Source organism: Tamandua tetradactyla, chromosome 1 (genome assembly GCF_023851605.1).
Source record: "Tamandua tetradactyla isolate mTamTet1 chromosome 1, mTamTet1.pri, whole genome shotgun sequence".
NCBI lineage: Eukaryota > Metazoa > Chordata > Mammalia > Pilosa > Myrmecophagidae > Tamandua > Tamandua tetradactyla.
This window is the reverse complement of record NC_135327.1, coordinates 227,633,620-227,655,492: the sequence shown is the minus strand read 5'-3', so window position 1 is coordinate 227,655,492 and position 21,873 is coordinate 227,633,620. Positions and strand designations below refer to the sequence as shown.

General features: G+C 41.7%; 1 protein-coding gene across 4 annotated transcripts in view; it reads left to right on the top strand.

Annotated features, from left to right (window-relative positions):
• The window catches only part of MSRB2 (methionine sulfoxide reductase B2), a 74,645-nt gene that overhangs the window by 37,888 nt on the left and 14,884 nt on the right, over nt 1-21,873 (top strand). For 3 of the 4 annotated variants that reach the window (XM_077154019.1, XM_077154005.1, XM_077154011.1), the window contains exons 4-5: nt 5,716-5,863; nt 7,046-7,591. In XM_077154019.1, coding sequence (XP_077010134.1) covers nt 5,716-5,863; nt 7,046-7,150 — 253 coding nt within the window. In that variant the 3' untranslated portion in view covers nt 7,151-7,591. Of the gene's footprint in view, nt 1-5,715; nt 5,864-7,045; nt 7,592-21,873 lie in introns of those variants that run through there. The other variant, XR_013172806.1, reaches the window with a different exon arrangement.

Sequence of the window (21,873 nt, the reverse complement as noted above, 5' to 3'; positions counted from 1 at the left end):
GGATGTGTCCCATGGAGCTTTGGGGGTCTGCCCCATGGAGCTTTTGGGGTCTGTTCCATGGAGGTGGGAATCTGCCCCATGGAGGTGGGGATCTGCCCCATGGAGTTTAGGGGATCTGCCCCATGAAGCTGGGGATCTCTCCTGTGGAGCTGGGGGTCTGTCCCGTGGGACTTTCTGTGGTGGGTAGAGGACTGTCTATGCTTCCCAATCCTGGGTGTGGGGACTCTTGAGAATTTGAAATGTGGCTAGTGCAGTTGAGGAGCTAAATTTTGGATTTTGTTTAAATTAATGTAACCTCAAAATACTGCATGTGACCAGCGGCTCCCGTGTCAGCACAGTGCTAGTCCTAATTCAGGAGTCAAGGGACCAACCCTCGGGCCTTGAGGTAAGGGAGCAGCCAAGACCAAGAGGAGAGAGAAGCATCCGATTCTCTGGAAGCCCGTTTGCCGGCTCCCTGGACCACTAACTCACCAACCCTACTGGTTCCTGTTAAATTTTTAGTTTTAGTTGAGAAGTTTCCATGTTATTTTCTTGTAGACGTCTGAGTAAGTTTCTGTGCTGGCTTCCTGCTGCTGCTGCAGAGGAGACTGAGAGAAATAAGGATATATTCATACACATCATTTATGTTCCATAATGTTATCTCCCTAAAATGTACTCATTTAGAGGGAAGGCGGTGTGGCACAGGGGTGAAGGCTGCCAGGTGTGCATCCTTAACCTATTGCTGTGTGACCTTGGGCAGGTGCCTTAACCTTTCTGTGCCCTGTTTTCCTCCCCTGTGAGATTAGGATGATAACTACCTAAATCATTAGGATGTTGGGAGGATTGATGGAGTTGTAAGTAAATATATGTAAAAATTCCAGAACAATGCTTTTAGCATTTTTTTTTTAGCAATTATCTTTTCTTAGCATTTTCTTCGGTATGCATTCATTAGTGCATGTTTTATCATGAGGAATTCTTGAGAATATTCTAATTAATGAGGATATATTAATAGAGAATATATTCTTGAGTGTTCTTCCCGTTCAAGAGGGTGGGCTGAAGAATATATTCCTGTTTTGCTGGTCAGTCTCCCCTTCTCTTTGCCCCCTAAGCTTTTCCCACCCACCCCAGTCTGCTGCTTCAGCAGTAGGAGCAGAGACAGGGAAAAGGAAATATTCCTTAAAACGCTGGTATGATCAAAATGAAATGAAAACTTTGTTGACCAGAATGAAATAGTTAAAGAGCCAGTGTGTGCAGGGACGTCTACCTCCTTTCTCTAGGCATCCTTGGGCCTGGCTCTGGGGCTGCACCCACCCCCGCTCTCTGATACTTTGAGTTCCACTTGTTCTTTGAATCTCATCTTGTCCTCCAAGGCTTCTCTGATGGGTGCCATCAGAGAAGTCTTCCTGCTCAAAATTTCTATCACTTTGTCATCAGTATTGCACATTTTAGGACATAATTGTTCTCCCGTTGGTTCATACATTTTTTGAGGCCCGGGGCCGTTGTACATACTGCATGGATGTCTCATTGGGGATGTTGTACATACTGCATGGACGTCTCATTGGGGATGTTGTACGTACTGCATGGACGTCTCATTGGGGATGTTGTACATACTGCATGGACGTCTCATTGGGGATTTGTACATACTGCATGGACGTCTCATTGGGGATGTTGTACATACTGCATGGACATCTCATTGAGGATGCCCTGGCGGATTGGCCAGCGGCATCTGCCCTGCTGACCTGAACCTGCACCGGAGACCAGGGTTATGAAGTGACGATGTAAGGGACGTAGCGCCGACATCTTGAGCACACATTCTATACTCAGTGAGCTGCAGACGATTCTCATCGTGCAGGAAGACAGTATAGGGGTGGAAACCGAGGCTGAGTATCTTTCAGTTCCTTGTGCAAAGTCACGTGCCTGGTGAGTTCTCTGCATTTTTCTGGGTCTGCTGTAACAAAGCCCTGCAAACCTGGGTCTTCAAACAACAGACCTTTGTTCTCGCAAAGTCCTAAAGGCGAGGAGTCCAAAGTCAAGTGTTGGCCAACCACACTCCCTCTGAGCCCTGTACGCGCCTCCTCCCCTGCCTCCCCCTTCTCCTGCCTCCTCTCCTCCCTCCTCCCTGGCCTCATTCCCTCCATCCTCCCCTCCTCCTCCTCTCCCCCACCTCCTCCCCTGCCTCCTCCTCTCCTACTTCCCCCACCTCCTCTCCTCCCTTCCCTCCTCCCCCACCTTCTCCAGCTCCCCCGTGTTTTGCCGGCCTCCCTTGTGGCTCTGTGGCTGATGGCTGCATCACTCCAGTCTCTCCCTCTGTTGCCCATGGCCATCTCTCCTCTCCTTACAAGGACAAGTCACATTGGATTAGGGGCCCACGATACTCCAGAATAGCCTCCTCTTAATTTAACTAAGTCCATTTCCAGTGACCCTATTTCCAGGTAATTCCTATGCTGGGGTGCCGGGAGTTAGGACTTCAGATATCGTTTGGAGGAATGTGTGTGGTCCACAGGCGCCCAGGCCTAGCCCCCTCACCGAGGGGCCCCTGGGAGAGGTTGTACTCCAACCGCGACGGCACTGGCCTCTAGGCCCACAGCACGCCTGGCACCCAAACGCTCCCCGTGTTCATCCTACCTGCTGCCCCAGCGTCACCCCATGCCATGGGGGGCCGCTGAGAAGAGTGGGAACTTGCCCGGGCTTCTGCAGGAATGGGGAGCTCCCCAAAGCCTCCACCTGTCCCGGGACTGCACGGCCCCTGCTCTCTGTTCCCTGAGCGCATGCCCAGCAGCTCTCCGAGTCATGGGCAGAAGTCCCCAGCCGAGGAACCAGCTCCAGGTGTGTGCCCGGTTGGCTGCTCGCCTGGAGGGGCAGCGGCCCCAGACCCTCCAGCTGGCCTTGCCCCCCTCCGCCCTCTCCGGAATGAACGTGTGTGCGTTCTCCGAGAGCAGCTGGTTCCCCAAATCCCAGTGCTTGGGGAGCCCCTCCCGGTTAAGGCAGCCCTGCAGGGTGTAACCACCCCCAGGGTGCCACACTGTGCTTCCTTAACCGACCTGCGCCACACCCCCCCACACCCCCATCTCCTCAAGCCCCTCCTCTCCCTGCCTCTCCCTCTTGAGCCAAATCTGAAAGTGTTTATTAGCATCTGTTTGGGGACCACTTATTTCCTGGTCACAAAGGTTCTTAAAATCCCCACAACCTCCATGTCACAGGAAACTGAGTGAGGCTGCCTCCCTCCTTTTCGCCCCCCATCCCCCACCCCCCGAGTGACTGGGGACTCTCTGAATTGCTGCGGTGGTCAGTGATCATTGGGTGCCTCTGTGTTGATTTGGGGGCTGGGGAGTTTCCAGAAAAAGGGAAAACAAAGTAAATGAATACATAACAAAACTGAACAAAGCAGAATCCTTTTATGAGTATGTGAGAAGAGATTCAGAATGGTTTTATTTCTTAACGAGTCGGCTTCCACTCCACTAACCATTTTATATAGATAGATAGATAGAGTTATATATATTAGAATTTCTCATTGCCCTTAGATTTAAGGTCCTGGTCTTAAGCTGTAAGTATTGGTGTCTCATAATCCTTGGTAAAATCCCTAGATTCTGTTAATTGCCTCCATAAAGGTTTATTGTTTCCCATAAAATGCCTTAATGGCTTTTTATTGGTCTTGGATTCATTCATTTTTTTGTGATTTATTACATTCATGATTCTTCACCAAAATTCCTTGGAAGGTCCCTGGGGCGTGTGTGACACTGAGGGTCTGAAGGCGGGGGGGTAAGAGCTGTGTGTGGTGGTTTTCCCTGGGCCAGAGCTCAGAGGGATTTTTTTTTTAACTTTTTTTTTAATTGCGAAATATAACATATATCCAAGAAAGCAATAAATTCCAAAGTACATTGTAACAAGTAGCTGTAGGACAGATTTCAGAGCTTGGCAGGGGTTATGGCTCCACAGTTTTAGGTTTTCTACTTCTGGCTGTTCTGAGACACTGGAGACTAAAGGAAACATCAATGTCATGGCCCAGGAGTCACAGTCGTTTTTTAACTCTTACCTTCGTTAACTCCTCCTTCCCCTTTGATCCTTCTCTCCGAGGGATGTTTCTGAGTCCTTGGGAAGGGGCTGCAATGAGCCCTGCTGCACTGGGCAGGCACCTCTACGTGGACCCGGCCTGTGCCCATTTCGTGGATATCGGTGATGAAGGATATCGGTGAAGAATAATGAGGTTGAAAACTGATAGCATGTGTCAGGCAGGACGTGACATGGCATGTGGTTCTCAAAGTACGGTCCAAAGAATCCTGAACGGGCCTGGCTTCTTTGAGGCCCTCCGTCGATATATCTGCTCCTCTACTTCAGCCTGTACAGCATTGCGACAGGTGGTTTCTAGAAGCATGTGAAGATTCAGCTGCCGTCTAGTAAGCCAGACATTAAAGAGATTTGCAGAGATGTGAAACAGTGCAATTCTCCCCACTCAATGTTTGTTTTGCTTTGAAAAATACAGTTATTTGTAAAAAAAAAAAAAAAAATACAGTACTTGTGTCAACAGGCAGTGACTGGCTTATTTTTAAAATCATTTAGAGCATAGATTTCTAATTTGGAAATGCGTGTATGTGTGCAGTATCAAGTGTAAACCCCACCCCAAGAAATGTAAGCCAATGCTTTTTTCAATCCAAAGGGGTCCTGAGACCAGAGTTTGAGAACCACTTGGTATCATACCAAACCATTTCTGCTGAGCTTTGTGCTCTGAACTGAGCTTCCATCTGGGTTCACAGTCTAAGGATTTGGTCATTTGCCACTTTTACCTTTTTGCTTAGTCTGTTTGGCAGGACGTTACATTCGGTTCTTTGTTTTCTTCCTTACTAGGCAGAGTCATCTCCCTGCCACGTCAGCCTTAGGAATCCGCTTTCTCAGTGCTATCCAAGGGCGCTTACCTTCCTGAGTGCTTGGAGAGGAGCCTTTGGTGATGGACTGGCTGGTCGCCACCACCCCTCCTGCCCCCAGGCTCCTCCGGCCGCCCCACCCGAGTCCGTGCAGCACTTCCCCCACGGTTGGGTGGCACGCGGTGTCTGACCCGGGGTGCCGGGCTTCTTTGTGGGCGACACTCACTGTGGCCGAGGGCTGCAAGCAAGCGCTTAGAGGCACCCAGCTCTGCCCCAGCACCCCCGGGCTCCAGAGTGTGCCCCATGGCCCCAAGACAGCTCCATGAGACACGTGACTCACTAGCCCATTTTACAGATGGGAAAACCAAGGCTTGGAGAAGTCCAGTAATGACTTCACACAGCTAGGAAGTGGCAGGGACTGCTTTTGAGCTCCCGTGAGCAGTGATAAAACCTGAAATTCCCGTTGCTAAAAATGGCTGTTTGCTCAGAGCCTGTGCTTCTCTGGTAGAGCACCGTGCCCCCAGAAGGCCGCCATTCCGTTTTGGTTTAGAGCTCATGGATTCGCGCTGTTTCTTAATGGGTGCCACAGTTCCCAAAGCGCCTGGGGGTTGCAGGTCCTTGTCGGGCATTGAGGAAGGAAGAAGCGCTCAGCATCTGAGGAACAAGGCACTGTTTCATCCGATGAGCCAGGCTCTCACCTTGAAGGTGTGCCGGAACCTTCTGTGGAACCAAATCCCAGTTCCTGGGCTCGCGATCCGGGGTGTGGGGAGAGAGAACCAGAGACTTCCCAGTAGGAAAACGTACGGGGCATGAGGTGCTCTTTGCCTGTGGGAAACGGGCTGGTCGGCAGCTGTGCTCATGGCACATGTTTCCGCAGCTCCGCGAAGAAGTTCTGCTCGGGCTCGGGGTGGCCTTCCTTCTCCGAGGCCCACGGCGCGGTGGGCAACGACGAGAGCGCGGCCGCCACCCTGCAGCGCCTGGACCCCTCGCTGGGACACGCCCGCACGGAGGTCATCTGCAAGCAGGTGGGCGGTGGTGTTTGTCCTTCCCAAGCCCGCTGTCTCCATGTGCCAGGGCTCATGGCACACCCCATGCACTGGTGGCCTAAGCTCCGGGAATTTATTGTCGCCTGGCAGCCAGCCTTTCTCCCACAGCTGCGAGGTGGTGGCATGGGCCAGCCGCTGTCCCTGCGTATTAAGGCCACCACCGCTTGGCCATTCATCCCCTGGGTCTCCTCCTGTGGCTGAAAGTCCACCCTGATTCAATCTGGCCCCATCCAAGTAGGATCTTCAGAGATCCTATTCTCAGATGAGTCCAATCCTTAACGGCCTCAGAGACCCTATTTCCAAGTGGGGTCCCTTCCACAAAGCAGGGCTTTGGACTCGGACGTGTCCTCGAATCCCCAGCTCCTTGTGAAACCTCTGGTGTCACAAGGAGCTCTCTTGTCCTTGGCTCATCTGGCGCCATTCCCTGGGAAAACTTTCATCATTAACACAACACCTTACGTTCCTGAGATGTTGATAATTGCTCCCATAACTCTGGACCCTGCAGACAAGAGAAAAAGGCTTCCGAGATGAGCACAGAGTTAGGGCCGGAAGGAAAGAGCTGGCCCTCCACGTTCTTTGAAGCAGACAGCCTGGCTGGCCCCTCCCTGCCTTCTTCCCCACCCCCACCCCCTGTATGTCCCCCTGCCAGGCAAAACAATGCTCAGGGGCATCAGAGAACTGTCCCTTAGGTGATCTGCTGTAAGAGAGGGGCTTCAATGCAGAGAGCAGACCCATTTTGATATGATCAGGCACTTACATTTTCTGACTCCTGTTTTGTAAAATAAATTTCGAAGGCTTTGCCTTCAATAAACAATGATAATATACTAGCTACAAAACTAACATTACCGAGTGTTTACTGTATACATCAGGAGCTGCATTAGTGCTTTTATATGCATTATATCAATTACTCATCACAACAGCCCTATAATATAGGTATTATTATTCCTATTTTATAGATAAGCAAACCAAGACATAAATTATATCACTTGTTCACGTTCTCATGGGTAAGGCAAAACTCTTTACCGCTGCTCTACTCTGCATTCTTTCATTGCTTAATCAAATTCTGGTGCTATAGCTCATTCAACTCACGTTGTCAAAGGCTGAAGTGCACACAGCCATGTGCAATTCTGAGGAATTGACCGACACACCTCTCCTTTGCAGTGTGAAGCTCATCTTGGCCACGTGTTTCCTGACGGACCTGGGCCCACGGGTCAGAGGTTTTGCATCAATAGTGTGGCACTGAAGTTTAAACCAAGTGAAGACTGATTCCCCAGGTGTCCCCTCCCCAAGGCTAAGCTTACTGGCACCAAGAGAGTTGCAGCTTTTCTGATTTATTTACCAGGAATCAAGTCACCCCTTGATTGTTTCCTTTCTGTTGCAACAAGCTCCTCCCACAGAGCTCTCTCTGAATCCTCAAGGTATAGTAAATTACATCTTTTTACAGTATCCTACACAGTCTCACAGATTGTTGAGGCACTTCCTTTAATCTCTTGTTTTCTTGCAATACATCTCTAATTGGATAATCATCTGGAGGTCAGAAGTCCCATTCCCTGGCCCCTCCACCCCTTTTTAAAATTTATTTTGTGACCATACAATATTGCCATAATGTATTAATAATTCCTTCTTTAAATGACACCCTCAAAATTTAGACCAATAATTAATACTTCCCAAGGGGGATGTAGCCGACACCCTTTGACCCTGCTTTGACTATGTACAAAAGGAGAAAGGGCAGTGTTTCCATCAAACTGACTTCTGTGGGCTTAGGCTGGGACTGCAGGACACCACTCTTTGGGGGACATTAGGTGACTGAAGGATTAATAAAGCCAAAAATTTCCTACAAGTCTTCCCTGAACTCTCCATTGCATTTAAGTCCTCCCTGGACATATTTGGCGAGGGATAAGTGAAAAGAGGAAAATCAATATGGGATCATGGGAACCAGTCATCCCAGCATTGTTTGAAAGAGGCAACAAAAGTAGAGTTGTAGAGTCGTTATGTTTTGGGGGGCACAGGTCATCAGTGGGAGGCATAATTTTCTTCAAAATTTTAAAATTTGGAATTTAGTTCCAACCTGTATACTCAGAAATAGGCTTCAAGGGAGTTTATTAGACCTCAGTGATAATGAATAAATGTTCACTCTCATAATTTTTAGCATAAAGTTAAATTTTAAAATGTTCAAATAAAATTTCTACTAGAATTTGTTTTTTTGTCTGTCTGAATTTTCTTGTTTATAAAATGACAAACAAAATGACAAAAAAAATAGTGAAATCACATGGTAGAAGTCTTGAATAATTTGTTACTAAAAGTGTTTAAGTCTTTCTCTTTGAGGCTTTGTGAATAAAAAGGAAACTCTATTATTGCATTTCTCTCTCAGTTAATTCTACATTATTTTACTGTTCTTTTACTGATTACTTTGGAATGCATTCTTAACTTGTTACAGTCATAAACAAATTATTACTTTTTTCTACTTTTCTAAGAATGAATGCTAGCCTCAGAACACTTTAAGTCCATTAACTTCCATATTTTATGTTGCTGTTGTTAAACTATTTAATTTTACACATACTTTAAACCCCATAAATTGTTATCATCAAGGTACATAATCAATACTCATTTATTTTTGCCTATATACTTAGCAATTCTTTTATTCTTATTTCTTCCTACAATTCCACCCTTCCTTATTGGATTAAAGACTTTTTCTGCCTAAAGAACTCTTTTTCATTTTTCTTATAGTTCATATTTTCTGGCAATTAATTTTCTCTGTTTTTTTAGGTAAGAAAATATATTTATTTCACCTTCACTTTTTTTGTATGCTGTAGGGTGGGGTAACATGTCATTATTTTTCCATGTGAATATCCCATTTTTGCAGCACCATCTGTGAATTCTTGTATGCTTGGTTTTCTTGTTTGTTTTGCTCGCTTATTTGTTTTTAGGACATGCATGGACCAGAATCGAACCCGGTCTCCTGCATGGCAGGTGAGAATTCTACCACTGAACTACCCTTGTACCCCCTTCCCCTTCACTTTTTTTTTTTTTTTATAAAACAACATATAAACTTACAAACATTGTTAATATATGAACATTCCATACATGGTTTACAATCAGTGGTTCACATTATCATCATATGGTAATGTATTCATCACCGTGATCATTTTTCAAAAAAATTTTGCGTTGCTCCAGAAAAAGAAATAAAAAGTAAAAACTTGTACACACCATGCCCCTCACTCCTTTCTCTCCTTGACCACTAGTATTTCCAACTACCCAATTTATTTTAACCTTTGATCCCCCTATTGTTTACTCATCTGTCCATACCATAGCTAAAAGTGCATCAGACACAAAGTTTTCACTGTCACACAGTCACACTGTAAAAGCTGTATCATTATACACTCATCTTCATGAAACAAGGCTATGGAACACAGCTTTACAGTTTCAGGTACTTCCCTCCAGCCACTCCTATACACCATAAATTAAAAAAGGGGTATCTCTGTAATGCATAAGAATAACCTCCAGGATAACCTCTCGACTTTGTTTGAAATCTCTCAGCCACTGATACTTTATTTAATCTCATTTCTCTCTTCCCTGTTTTGGTCAAGAAGGCCTTCTCAGTCCCTTGATGCTGAGTCCTGTCTCATCCTGGGATTTCTGTCCCATGTTGCCAGGGAGGTTTATACCTCTGATAGTCATGTCCCATGTAAAAGGGGAGGGCAATGAGTTAATTCATTTGCCATGTCAGCTTAGAGAGAGAGAGGCCACATCTGAGCAACAAAAGAAGTTCTCTGGGGTAACTCTTAGGCCTAATTTTAAGTAGGCTCAGCCTATCCTTTGCAGGAATAAGCTTCATAGAGATGAGCCCCAAGATCAACGGCTTGGCCTATTGATGTGGTTGTCCCTGCTGCTTGCTAGAATATCAAAAATTCTCCAAATGGGGGAGTTGAACATTGCCCCCTTTCTCCCCATTTCCCCAAGGGGACTCTGCAAATACTTCTTTATTCACTGTCCAGATTAACTGGGATTTACAAGGGCATCACACTAACCTGGACAAACCAACAAAATCTCATGCCCTATTCAAGATTCCATGTATTTATAGTGTTAACTAAACTGACAATACAAGTTAAATTAGGAAATGCATTACCCAAAATAAAAATTTTACCCCACTTAAACACCTCTCCCTTTAGTCTCACACAGAAGTTGAAGTTCTAAAACATGGACGATATCATCCTTTACCCTAAGTTTTTTGGATATACTTTAGTCCCATCCAGATCAGTTTATTCATGTCTCTACTCGATGTTTGATCAGTTTTTGAACTTTTAAAACTGTTCTTATGTAGGACAGTGCTGACTTTCATAGCTTTAGTGCTCTAACTCTGTGTCCCTGGTGTCACATAAATACCCGAAGTTCCTGTAAGCTCTTACAGCAGTCACATATATTCAGGAGGTGCATATATTAATTCTAAACTCATTGAATATATAGGATCTCAGGGGCAAAACTTAAATGATCAGGGTAGAAGAGAAGTAGACTAAGTTTTATCAGGGCTATAACTCAGCCTTGATTCAGCAGCTTCTAATTGGATTAGAATTAATATATACACCTCCTGAATATATGTGACTGCTGTAAGAGTTTACAATCTAGGGCCGTTTACAATAATCCCCAATCTGATAACCCATGTGTGCTGGTTTGAGAGGATATATGTACCCTAGAAAAGCCATGTTTTAATCTTAATTCCATTTTGTAAAGGCAGCCATTTCTTCTAATCCCTATTCAGTACTGTATGTTTGAAACTGTAATTAGGTCATCTCCCTGGAGATGTAATTCAATAAAGAGTGGTTATTAAGATGGATTAGGTGGAGACGTGTCGCCACCCATTCGGGTGGGTCTTGATTAGTTTACTGGAATCCTATAAAAGGGGAAACATTTTGGAGAATGAAGGAGATTCTGAGAGAGCAGAGAATGACACAGTCACGAAAAGCAGAGAGTCCACCAGCCAGGAACCTTTGGAGATGAAGAAGGAAAATGCCTCCTGGGGCGCTTCATGAAACAGGAAGCCAGGAGAGAAAGCTAGCAAATGATGCTGTGTTTGCCAGATGCCCTTTCAGCTGAAAGAGAAACCCTGACTGTGTTTGCCATGTGCCTTCTCACTTGAGAGAGAAACCCTGAACTTCACTGGCCTTCTTAAACCAAGGTATCTTTCCCTGGATGGATGCCTTTGATTGGACATTTCTGTTGACTTGTTTTAATTGGGACATTTTCTCAGCCTTAGAACTGTAAACTAGCAACTTATTAAATTCCCCTTTTTAAAAGCCATTCTGTTTCTGGTATATTGCATTCTGGCAGCTAGCAACCTAGAACATTATGTTCTTGACTTTAGTTCACCGAATTTTTGTATTATAGTTAGTCCATATGATTGTGGCATGATAATATTTGTCTTTTTGTTCCTGACATTTCACTCAACATACAGCTCTTAAGGTTCATTTATCTAGTTGCATGTCTCACAACTTCATTCCTTCTTGTTGCCACTCAGTAATCCCATGTATGTATACACCATAGTTCCCCTTTCTATTCCTCAGTCTTTGTACCCTTAGGCCACCTCCATTCATTGTGGATCACAAGCACTGCCACCTGAAACACCAGTGTCCAAATGTCTGTTTGTTCCCCACACTCAGTTCCTGCAGGTATATATGGAGCAACAGGGTTTTAGGATCATATGATAACCCCACCCCTAGCCTGCTATGAAACCACCACACTGCCCTCCAAGGGGCTAGACTTCGCATCTCCTTACCGACAGTGAATAGGTACATCTCTCTCTCCACGTTCTCTCTAGCACTTATTTCTCTCTGTTCATTTGTAATCAGTTTTATTCACACATCGTATAATCCAGCCCCCTTCACTTTTTTTGTATACTGTATGGCAGGGGTCACATTTCATTCTTCTTCCATGTGAGTACCCCCCTTATTGCACCACCATTTGTTGAATTTTTGTTTGTTTGGTTTTTGTCTGTTTGCTTGTTTGTTTGTTTGGGAAGTACATGGGTTGGGACTCGAACCCAGGTCTCCCACATGGCAGGCGAGAATTCTACCACTGAATTACCCTTACACCCCTCTCCCTTCACTTTTGAAGGATATTTTTGCTGCATGCAGAATTCTAATTTGGGGAAATTTTCTCTTGACATTTAAATTTTTGTCCCATTGTCTTCTGGCTTCCATTGTTTCCGCCGAGAAATAAGCTGTCAGTGTTGTCATTCCTTTGAAGTTAATGTTTATTTTTAACTCTGACAATTGTTATGATTTTCTCTTTTTTTTTTCTTGAGATATTTATTTATTTATTTATTTATTTTTTAATTTTTTTATTAATCAAAAACAGAAAAGAAATTAACACAACATTTAGAAATCATTCCATTCTACACATGCACTCAGTAATTCTTAGTATCATCACATAGATGTATGATCATCACTTCTTAGTACATTTGCATCGATTTAGGAAAAGAACTAGCAAAACAGCAGAAAAAGATATAGAATGTTAATATAGAGAAGAGATTAAAATAATAATACTAATAATATATATATATATAAAGGAAAAAGAAAAAAACAAAAACAAAAGATACAAACACACAAACAAACAAACAAAAAACCATATTTCAGGTGCAGCTTCATTCAGTGTTCCAACCTAGTTACATTACACTTAGGTATTATTGTGCTGTCCATTTTTGAGTTTTTGTATCTAGTCCTGTTGCACAGTCTGTATCCCTTCAGCTTCAATTACCCATTATCTTACCCTGTTTCTAACTCCTGCTGGTCTCTGTTACCAATGATATATTCCAAGCTGATTCTCGAATGTCGGTTCACATCAGTGGGACCTTACAGTATTTGTCCTTTAGTTTTGGGCTAGACTCACTCAGCATAATGTTCTCTAGGTCCATCCATGTTATTACATGCTTCATAAGTTTAGTCTGTCTTAAAGCTGCATAATATTCCATCGTAGGTATACGCCACAGTTTGTTTAGCCACTCGTCTGTTGATGAACATTTTGGCTGTTTCCATCTCTTTGCAGTTGTAGATAATGCTGCTATAAACACTGGTGTGCAAATGTCCGTCTGTGTCTTTGCCCTTAAGTCCCTTGAGTAGATACCTAGCAGTGGTATTGCTGGGTCGTAATCCATTATGCCATTCTATGTCTTTTGATTGGGAAATTCAGTCCATTAACTTTTAGTATTATTACTGTTTGGATAATATTTTCCTCTCCATTTTGGCTTTTGTATTATATATATCATATCTGATTTTCCTTCTTTCTACACTTTACTCCATACCTCTCTCTTCTGTCTTTTCATATCTGACTCTAGTGCTCCCTTTAGTATTTCTTGCAGAGCTGGTCTCTTGGTCACAAATTCTCTCAGTGACTTTTTGTCTATAAATGTTTTAATTTCTCCTTCATTTTTGAAGGACAATTTTGCTGGATATAGGAGTCTTGGTTGGCAGTTTTTCTCTTTTAGTAATTTAAATATATCATCCCACTGTCTTCTAGCTTCCATGGTTTCTGCTGAGAAATCTACACATAGTCTTATTGGGTTTCCCTTGTATGTGACAGATTGTTTTTCTCTTGCTGCTTTCAAGATCCTCTCTTTCTCTTTGACCTCTGACATTCTAACTAGTAAATGTCTTGGAGAACGCCTATTTGGGTCTATTCTCTTTGGGGTGCGCTGCACTTCTTGGATCTGTATATTTAGGTCTTTCATAAGAGTTGGGAAATTTTCAGTGATAATTTCTTCCATTAGTTTTTCTCCTCCTTTTCCCTTCTCTTCTCCTTCTGGGACACCCATAACACGTATATTTGTGCGCTTCATATTGTCATTCAGTTCCCTGATTCCCTGCTCAAGTTTTTCCATTCTTTTCCCTATAGTTTCTGTTTCTTTTTGGAATTCAGATGTTCCATCCTCCAGTTCACTAATTGTAGCTTCTGTTTCTTTAGATCTACCATTGTAGGTATCCATTGTTTTTTCCATTTTTTCTTCTTTGTCCTTCACTCCCATAAGTTCTGTGATTTGTTTTTTCAGATTTTCTATTTCTTCTTTTTGTTCAGCCCATGTCTTCTTCATGTCGTCCCTCAATTTATTGATTTGGTTTTTGAAGAGTTTCTCCATTTCTGTTCATATATTCAGCATTAGTTGTCTCAGCTCCTGTATCTCATTTGAACTATTGGTTTGTTCCTTTGACTGGGCCATATCTTCAATTTTCCGAGTGTCATCCATTATTTTCTGCTGGTATCTGGGCATTTGATCAGATTTCCCTGGGTGTGGGACCCAGCTGGTTGAAAGGTTTTTCTGTGGAATCTCTGGGCTCTGTTTTTCTTTTCCTGCCCAGTAGGTGGCGCTCGTGGCGCTCGTCTGTCTGCGGGGCAGTCGGCCCGGGAAACCGCGCGTGGAGGCGGGGGTCGCTGGCCACCGCGGCTTCGGGGAGTGCCAGTCCAAATTGCCCAGCTGGCCCGAGATGCCAAGCGTGACGGGAGGGCCCCGCTATCCAACGTTCCCAGTCAGACCGGGGAGCCACGTGCGTGGAGGGGACCCCAGTCGCCAGCTGCCCCGGCCGGGAAAACGCGCGCCCCTTGGGTATCTCACCGCAGCGGATTCTCCCTGCCCGTTCAGCCGTTCCAGAATGGGGTACGCTGTCTTTTTGGTCTCTGTTGTGACTCCGGGAGCTGTTTCGTATTGTTTCTGTTTCTTTAGTTGCTTTTCTGGAGGAGGAACTAAGACCCGCGCGTCTTACTAAGCCGCCATCTTCTCCGGAAGTCCTGTTATGATTTTCTCTTTTCAGAAATTTGAGTATGATGTACCCTGAAATGGTGGAGTTTGTATTTATTCTTCTTGGGGTTTACAGAGCTCCTTGAATCTGTAGGTTGATATCTTTCATCAGTTTTTAGAGAATGTTATCTCTTCATTATTGCTGCATCTTTTCTTATTTTCTCTCTCTTCTTCTTCCTTTGGAACATGCATAAAATAAATGTTAGATCTTTTATTTTATCCTACATGTCCCTAAGGCTCTCTTCTGTATTTTCACATTCTTTCTTTTTGTGCTTCAGTTTGGCTCTTTTTCTACTGACCTTTTCTCCAGTTTACCAATCTTTCCTTTCTGGCTGCTTTTAAACCCATTTTATGCTTTCTTAATTTTAAATGTTGTGCCTTTCAATCTTAAAGTAAACTTGATATTTTTAAAAAGATTCCTATTTTCCATTGAAGTGCTACAACTTTTAATATATTTTTTCATATTGGTATCCTTTTCTTGAACATAGTAAGCATACTTTGTAAAGCCCATGTTAGAACTTTGCTGTCTGGATCACTGTGGGGCCTATTTTGATTTTCAGTCATGTGATCCTGCCTTTTGGAATGCCTAGCAAATTTTTAATTAAATTTAAGGTATGATGCATTAAAATGTAGCCCTTTCCTCACTGATGGTGCCTTCCTCTAGAGAGGGTACACTCTTTGCTGTGCTGGATAGATAGACTGGCTCCCACTCATTTTAATCCAATTAGAAACTGCTGAATCAAGTCTGAGTTATAGCCCTGATTAAACTTAGTCTCCTTCTCTTCTACCCTGATCATCTAAGTTTTGCACCTGAGATCCTATATATTCAATGAGGCCCATCCTCCTAAAAAGTCTAATCTCTAAACTCTTCACAAAACTGCTAAAAAAAGAACACCTTTTTGCTTTTCAGAGACTTCCCACTAAGACCTAGTATTTATTAAATGTTCTAAGAGAAAAACTGGCCATTTATTTAAAGACTACAAATACTCTACTCAATTCTCTGTCCCCCAAAAGATTTATGGATGCAAAACCCAGATTCTCAGTCTCCTGCCTGAGTTCACAACTGGCAAATGACACCAAGGTAAAAAGAGGTCTCTGGGGGTTCTTCTCTCTCTGGAGTTGTGATAAGCATATTAATGTCCTCCCCCCAAGATATCCATGCCCTAGTTTTGAGAGCCTGTGAATATGTTACCTTACATGGCAAAGAGGCCCTTGAAGGCGTGACTGAGGCTATAGACCTTGAGATGGGAGGATTATCCAGGATTATGTGCTGTTTCCCAGTCTAATCACGTGAGTCCTTAGAAGTGGGAAACATTTCCTGGCTGGGGTAAGATAGACTAAGACAGTTCAGGGAGCTGCTATGCTGCTGGTTTTGAAGATGAAGGGAGGAAGCCATGAGCTAAGGAATGTGACAAAATTCTAGATGCTGCAAAGGCAAGGAAACATATTCTCCCCTTGCAGCCTCCCACAGCCCTGCTGACATCTTGATTTTAGCCCTTGTCACACATCTAACATATAGAACTGTAAGATACAAATTTGCATTGTTTCAAGCCACTAGGTTTGTGGTCATTGTTATAGGAGCAGTAGAAAACTAAAAGAGGAGTTTCAGCCCCTTTTCAGTTTTCATTACCTCAGACTCTTTCTGCTGCTGACAAGGAGATGATTTCTGTATTTTGCCTAGCTTTGGTAGTTGTTCTGGATGAGAGTGCTGGTCTGCTGCTAGCTACTTCATTGATCCTGCATAATAGCTCATAATCTTTTTCAGTCTTCATTTTTTTCCCAAACAAACATTCCCCCTTCCTTTTTTCTCCTAATCCCCTGGTAATCTCTAATCTACTTTGTATCACTATGAGCTTGCTATTTCTATTCTCCTCTTATAAGCGATATCTTAAAATATATTTCATTATGTGTCTTGCTTATTTCAAGGGTCTTCCATGTTGCAGCATGTCTCAGAACTTTGTTCTTTCTATGGCCAAATAATATTCTAATGTGGGTCTGTACAACATTTTGCTTATCCACTCATTTGTTGATGGACACTTGGGTTTTTCCAGTTTGGTTTGCTATTATGAATACTGCTGCTATAAATATTAGTATGCATGTATTTGTTTGAGACCCTATTTTCACTTTCTTTCTATACCTAGAAGTAGAATTGCCAGGTCATGTGGTAATTTTATATTTAACTTTTTGAGAAACTGCCGTATTGCTCCCATGGTGAATGCACCATTTTAGATTACCACCACCAATGTACTAGAGTTTCAGTTTCTCCGCATCCTCTCCAAAACATCATTTTCAATTTCTTTACTAACAGACATCCTTGTGAGTATAAAGTGTTATCTCATTGAAGTTAAGATTTTCATTTTCCTAATGGCTGATGATGGTGAGCATTTCTTTTCATATGCTCATTGACCATTTGTAAATATCTATTCAAAGTTTTGCCTCCTTATAGATTGGGTTCTTTGTCTTTTGGTGTTGCTCCTAGTAAAAGTTCTTTTTGTACTCTGGAAATTAAGCCTTTATCTGATACATGATTTGCAATTATTTTCTCCCATTTTGTAGGTCATCTTTTCACTTTCTTGATAGTTTCCTTTGATGTCAAAAAATTTTTTCATTTTGATGGAGGCAAATTATCTATTGCTTCTTTTGTTGCTTGTGCTTTTGGTGTCATATCTAAGAATCCATTGCCCAATTTTAGGCCATGAAGATTTGCCCCTATATTATCTTCTAAGAGTTTTATGAGTTTTAGCTCTTACATTTAGATCTTCAATCCATTTTTGAGTTGCTTTTTGTATATACTATGAGGAAGGGGTCTAACTTCCTTTTCTTTTGTGGAGATCCAGTTTTTTTTTTTTTTTAAAGAGAGAGGGAGGAAAGGAAGGAAAGAAAGACAGAGAAGGAAGGAAGGATGGAAGGAAGGAAGGGAGGAAGAAAGGGAAACATCTTTATTTTTATTATATTTTGTTTGTTTGTTTGTTTTTTACATGGGCTGGGGCCGGGAATCGAACCGGGGTCCTCCGGCATGGCAGGCAAGCACTCTTGCCCGCTGAGCCACCGCGGCCCGCCCGAGATCCAGTTTTTGCAGCACCATTTGTTAAAGATACAATTTTTTCCCTATTGCATATAATTAGCACCCTTACTGAAAATGAATTGGCCATAGATGTGTGGGTCTATTTCTGGACTCTCAAATAATCCATCATTTTTAGTCTTCAAAGTCTTTTTACTTTGCCTTTACAAACATCCCTATAAGGAAAACACAGGTATTTCTATTTTTCAGTTGAAATGAAAACTCAGTGAGGTTAGATGAATTGGCCAAAATCAGAGAATAGGCAAACTGCCAAGTCAGGATTACAACACCGTGCTCTAGGCCAAAATTCCAGTCCTCTTTCCATTATTCTGGTTGTTGTTATCCACAATCAGAATCAAGGCACCTTTATTTTTTTAATTATTCATATACAATAAAATCTGCTTATATTAGGTGAACAGCTTGTTGATTTAGTAATTTTATACAATTGTAATTTCCACCATGATCAAGATATAGAAGAACTCCCTCACCTGGAGATATTTCCTTATGCCTCTCTGTAGTCAGTCCCCTCCCTTCACCCCTGACCCTAGCCAACTACTGATACTTTTTCACTATAGCCATGCATTTTCTATAATTTCATACAAATAGACTCACACGGTGTGTGGCCTTTTGTGTTTTACTCTTTCACTGAGCATAACAATTTTAGGATACATCCATCTTATATTGTGATTTGTTCCATTTTATTGCTGAGTAATATTTTATACTATATCCATATATAAACCACTTTTTTCTATTAACCAGTTAATAAAGACTCAGGATGCTTTTGCTTTGGGGCTATTATAAATAACACCACTATGGACATTTGCAACACATCTTCGTGTGAGCATGTTTTAATTTCTCTTGAATGAATACCCAGGGGTGAAATTGTTAGGCCATATGAAAAGTATGTGTTTAAATTTATAAGCTAGCACCATGCATTTTTCCAAAATGGCTGTACCATTTTGTATGCCCAACAGCAACGTGCAAGCATTCAATTGCCCAACATCTTTGCCAATATTATTTTCCCTACAGATAGCCAGTTGTCCAGCACCATTTGTTTAAAAGTCTATTTTGGGGTGGGCCACAGTGGCTCAGGAGGCAAAGTTCTCACCTGCCATGCCGGAGACCTGGGTTCAATTCCTGGTGCCTGCCCATACCAAAAAAAAAATGTCTGTCTTGAATTTTCTTTGCATTTACACCAAAATTTAATTTACCAAATAAGTGTGGGTCTATTTCTGGATGCTCTATCCTGTCCCATTGATAGATCTGTCCTTCTGAAAATACCATACTGTTTTGATTACTGTACCTTTGTAGCAGGTGTTAAAATCAGGTGGTATAAATCCTCCAACTTTGCTCTTCTTTTTAAAATTTGTTTTGGCTATGCTAATTCCTTTAAATTTCCATATAAATTTGAGTGTTTTGTAAATTTATACCAAAAGAACCCTGGTGGAATTTCATTTGGAATTGCATTTAATCTATAGATCAATTTGGGGAGAATTGGCTTCTAAATAACCTGAGACCCCAAACCCATGAGGATGGGATATTTAACCATTTATTTAAGTCTTCCTTAATTTATCTTTCAATATGATATAGTTTTCAAGAGCGGGAATCTTACACCTATTTGTCAAATTTTTCCTAAATACTTTAATTTTCTTGATGCTACCATTAATTCTTAGTTTTATTTCATTTTTAATTGTTTATTGATACTATATAGATATAAAATTAATTTTTGTATTTTGACCTTGTATCTTCTAATTTTGTTAACTTGACTTACATATTAGTTGTATTATTTTCTTTCTGGATTCCTTAGGATATTCTGCTTACAAAGTCATTTTGTCTGCAAATAGGTCAGTTTTACTTCTTTCTTTCCAATATGTTTTTTTTTCCTTGCTTTTTTCACTATCCTCGGCGTTACAGTTGAATAAACATAGTGAGAGTTTATCCTTGTTAACAAGAGTTAAAGTCTTGTTCCTGGCTTTAAGTAGAAACCTATAAACCTATAAATTATGAAAAAACTATAAAACTTTTAGGATTTTCATAATTAATTGAAGATGACAAATAACACTATTTTTAATTTACTGAAAGTTTTATCATTAAAGGGTGTTGATTTTTATTAGATGATTTTCTGCATGTTTTGAAATGATTTTTGGATCTCCTATATACTTTTTATATGGTGATTTACATTCCTTGATTTTCTAATGTTAAACCAGCCTTGCATTTTGATATAAACCTCACTTGGATATGATGTATAATATATTATTGGGTCTTATTTGCTAATATTTTGTTATGAAGTTTTGAATCTATGTTCGTTAATGATATTGTTCTGTAGTTCCTTTTTCTTGGGATACCTTTGTCTGATTTTGTAATTGACATACTGTTGGTCTCAGAAAGATTTTTTTTCTGAAAATGTTTGCATAAGATTTTTATTTCTTCCTTAAGTGTTTGGTAGAATTCATCAGTGAAGCCATCTGGGCCTAGAATTTTCTTTATGGAAAGGTTTTTGTTTTTTTTTTTTATGGGAAGGTTTTTATTTAAGAATTCGATTTCCTGGAGACAATGGGGCTTTAGAAGGAGACAATGGGGCTTTAGAACTGAACAAGGATCAGTTAAATAAGGCAAGTTTCATGGACTGACTAAGTTCTTTACAGACACTGACAGTGATGATTTTGTATTGGCTAGTCTGAGTTACAAATTAATTTCACATTGTATCTATAACTATTTGAAATTTCTTGCACCAATAATCTGATCCTAAACTCACAACAATCCTGGAAAAAGGAAATAAGCTAGTATCTTTTTTCTCTGTAGGTGACAGAACTGAAGGACAGAAAATTTAAATGATTTTCTCAAAGTCCCACACAGTGAAAAGACAAAGTAGAATCTAGGTGTAGTAGAGTCTAGGTGTTGTAATTGAATACTTACAGATTTTTTTACTATATCCTGTAGGCTTCAGGAAATCAACTAGCATTCATTGATCTTGTAAACTATACAGTACTTCATACACATTCCCTTAAGTATGGAATAAAAGCCAGACATAAGCAATGCTTTTCTAATCCTTAAGATAAACATAGAGATATGTTGGAGAATAGGTCTAGTTTATGAAATATACTTGAGATTTGAAGACTGGGTAGTGTTGTGGAATGTTTTCTGTGGTGGTGTTAGGCTTAGCTAAAACAGGTGAAAATTTGAAAAAGAGAATGTTGGGGATTGAATCATGCTCAGGTTCCAACCTCTGGTCCCATGAGTGTGAACCCATTTGTAAATAAGATCTTTGAATATGTTATTAGTTAAGATATGCCCAAGATGAAAAAGTGTGGGCTTTAGTCCAATATGGCTAAAGTACAGGAAATTGGGACATGGATGGAGAAGCTATAGGAGAAGCGAGTAACTGGAAGTTAACAGAACCTGGAAGAGAAAGGAAAAGATGCTGCTATGTGCATGGCCATGTGACAGAAAAGCCAAGGAATCCCAAGATTGTTGGCCAGCTAGAAGATACCAGTGCTGGGAGGAAGCAAGACATCTAGCCTCTGAAACTGTCAATTTATCAACAAGCATATTTCCTCAGCATTATTTGTTTGGGAAAATGAGTTTAGGAGACTATCCATTTCCTCTCCAGCTATGCTTCTGATTCTCAAAGGCATGTGGTGGCTGAAAGTTCTACTGCTGGAAGTGTAACCTCAGGCCCCACAACACTCCTGGCATATGATGTTGTTGCATCATTTCTTTTATATCTTACTTTGACAATGCAGAGTCTTGCCCCAGTCTTTTCTATCCACCTCTATATTCTCCCCTCACATATGCATTTTGTGATTAGCTATGAGTAGCAGGGACCACTTAAATATTACTTTCTCTGTTGAGTCTACTTTATCATGACTTACCAAGGTTCGCAGATAGGGTGGTTTGAAGCTGATGTACCCCAGAAAACACATTCTTAAAAGTAATCAGTTCCTGTAGGTAATTCCTGTAGAGAATGAAATTCAGACAGAGAAAGAGAAAACCACAGAATCAAGAAGTTCAAATCAATGAAACCTGGAAGAGAATGGAAAACCAACAGACACCACTTTGTGGCCTGCCATGTGACAGAGGAGCCAGGATCACTGACAGCCTGCCCCAGCATGCTGGTCTTCAGGAAGAATGCATCACCTTGATAAT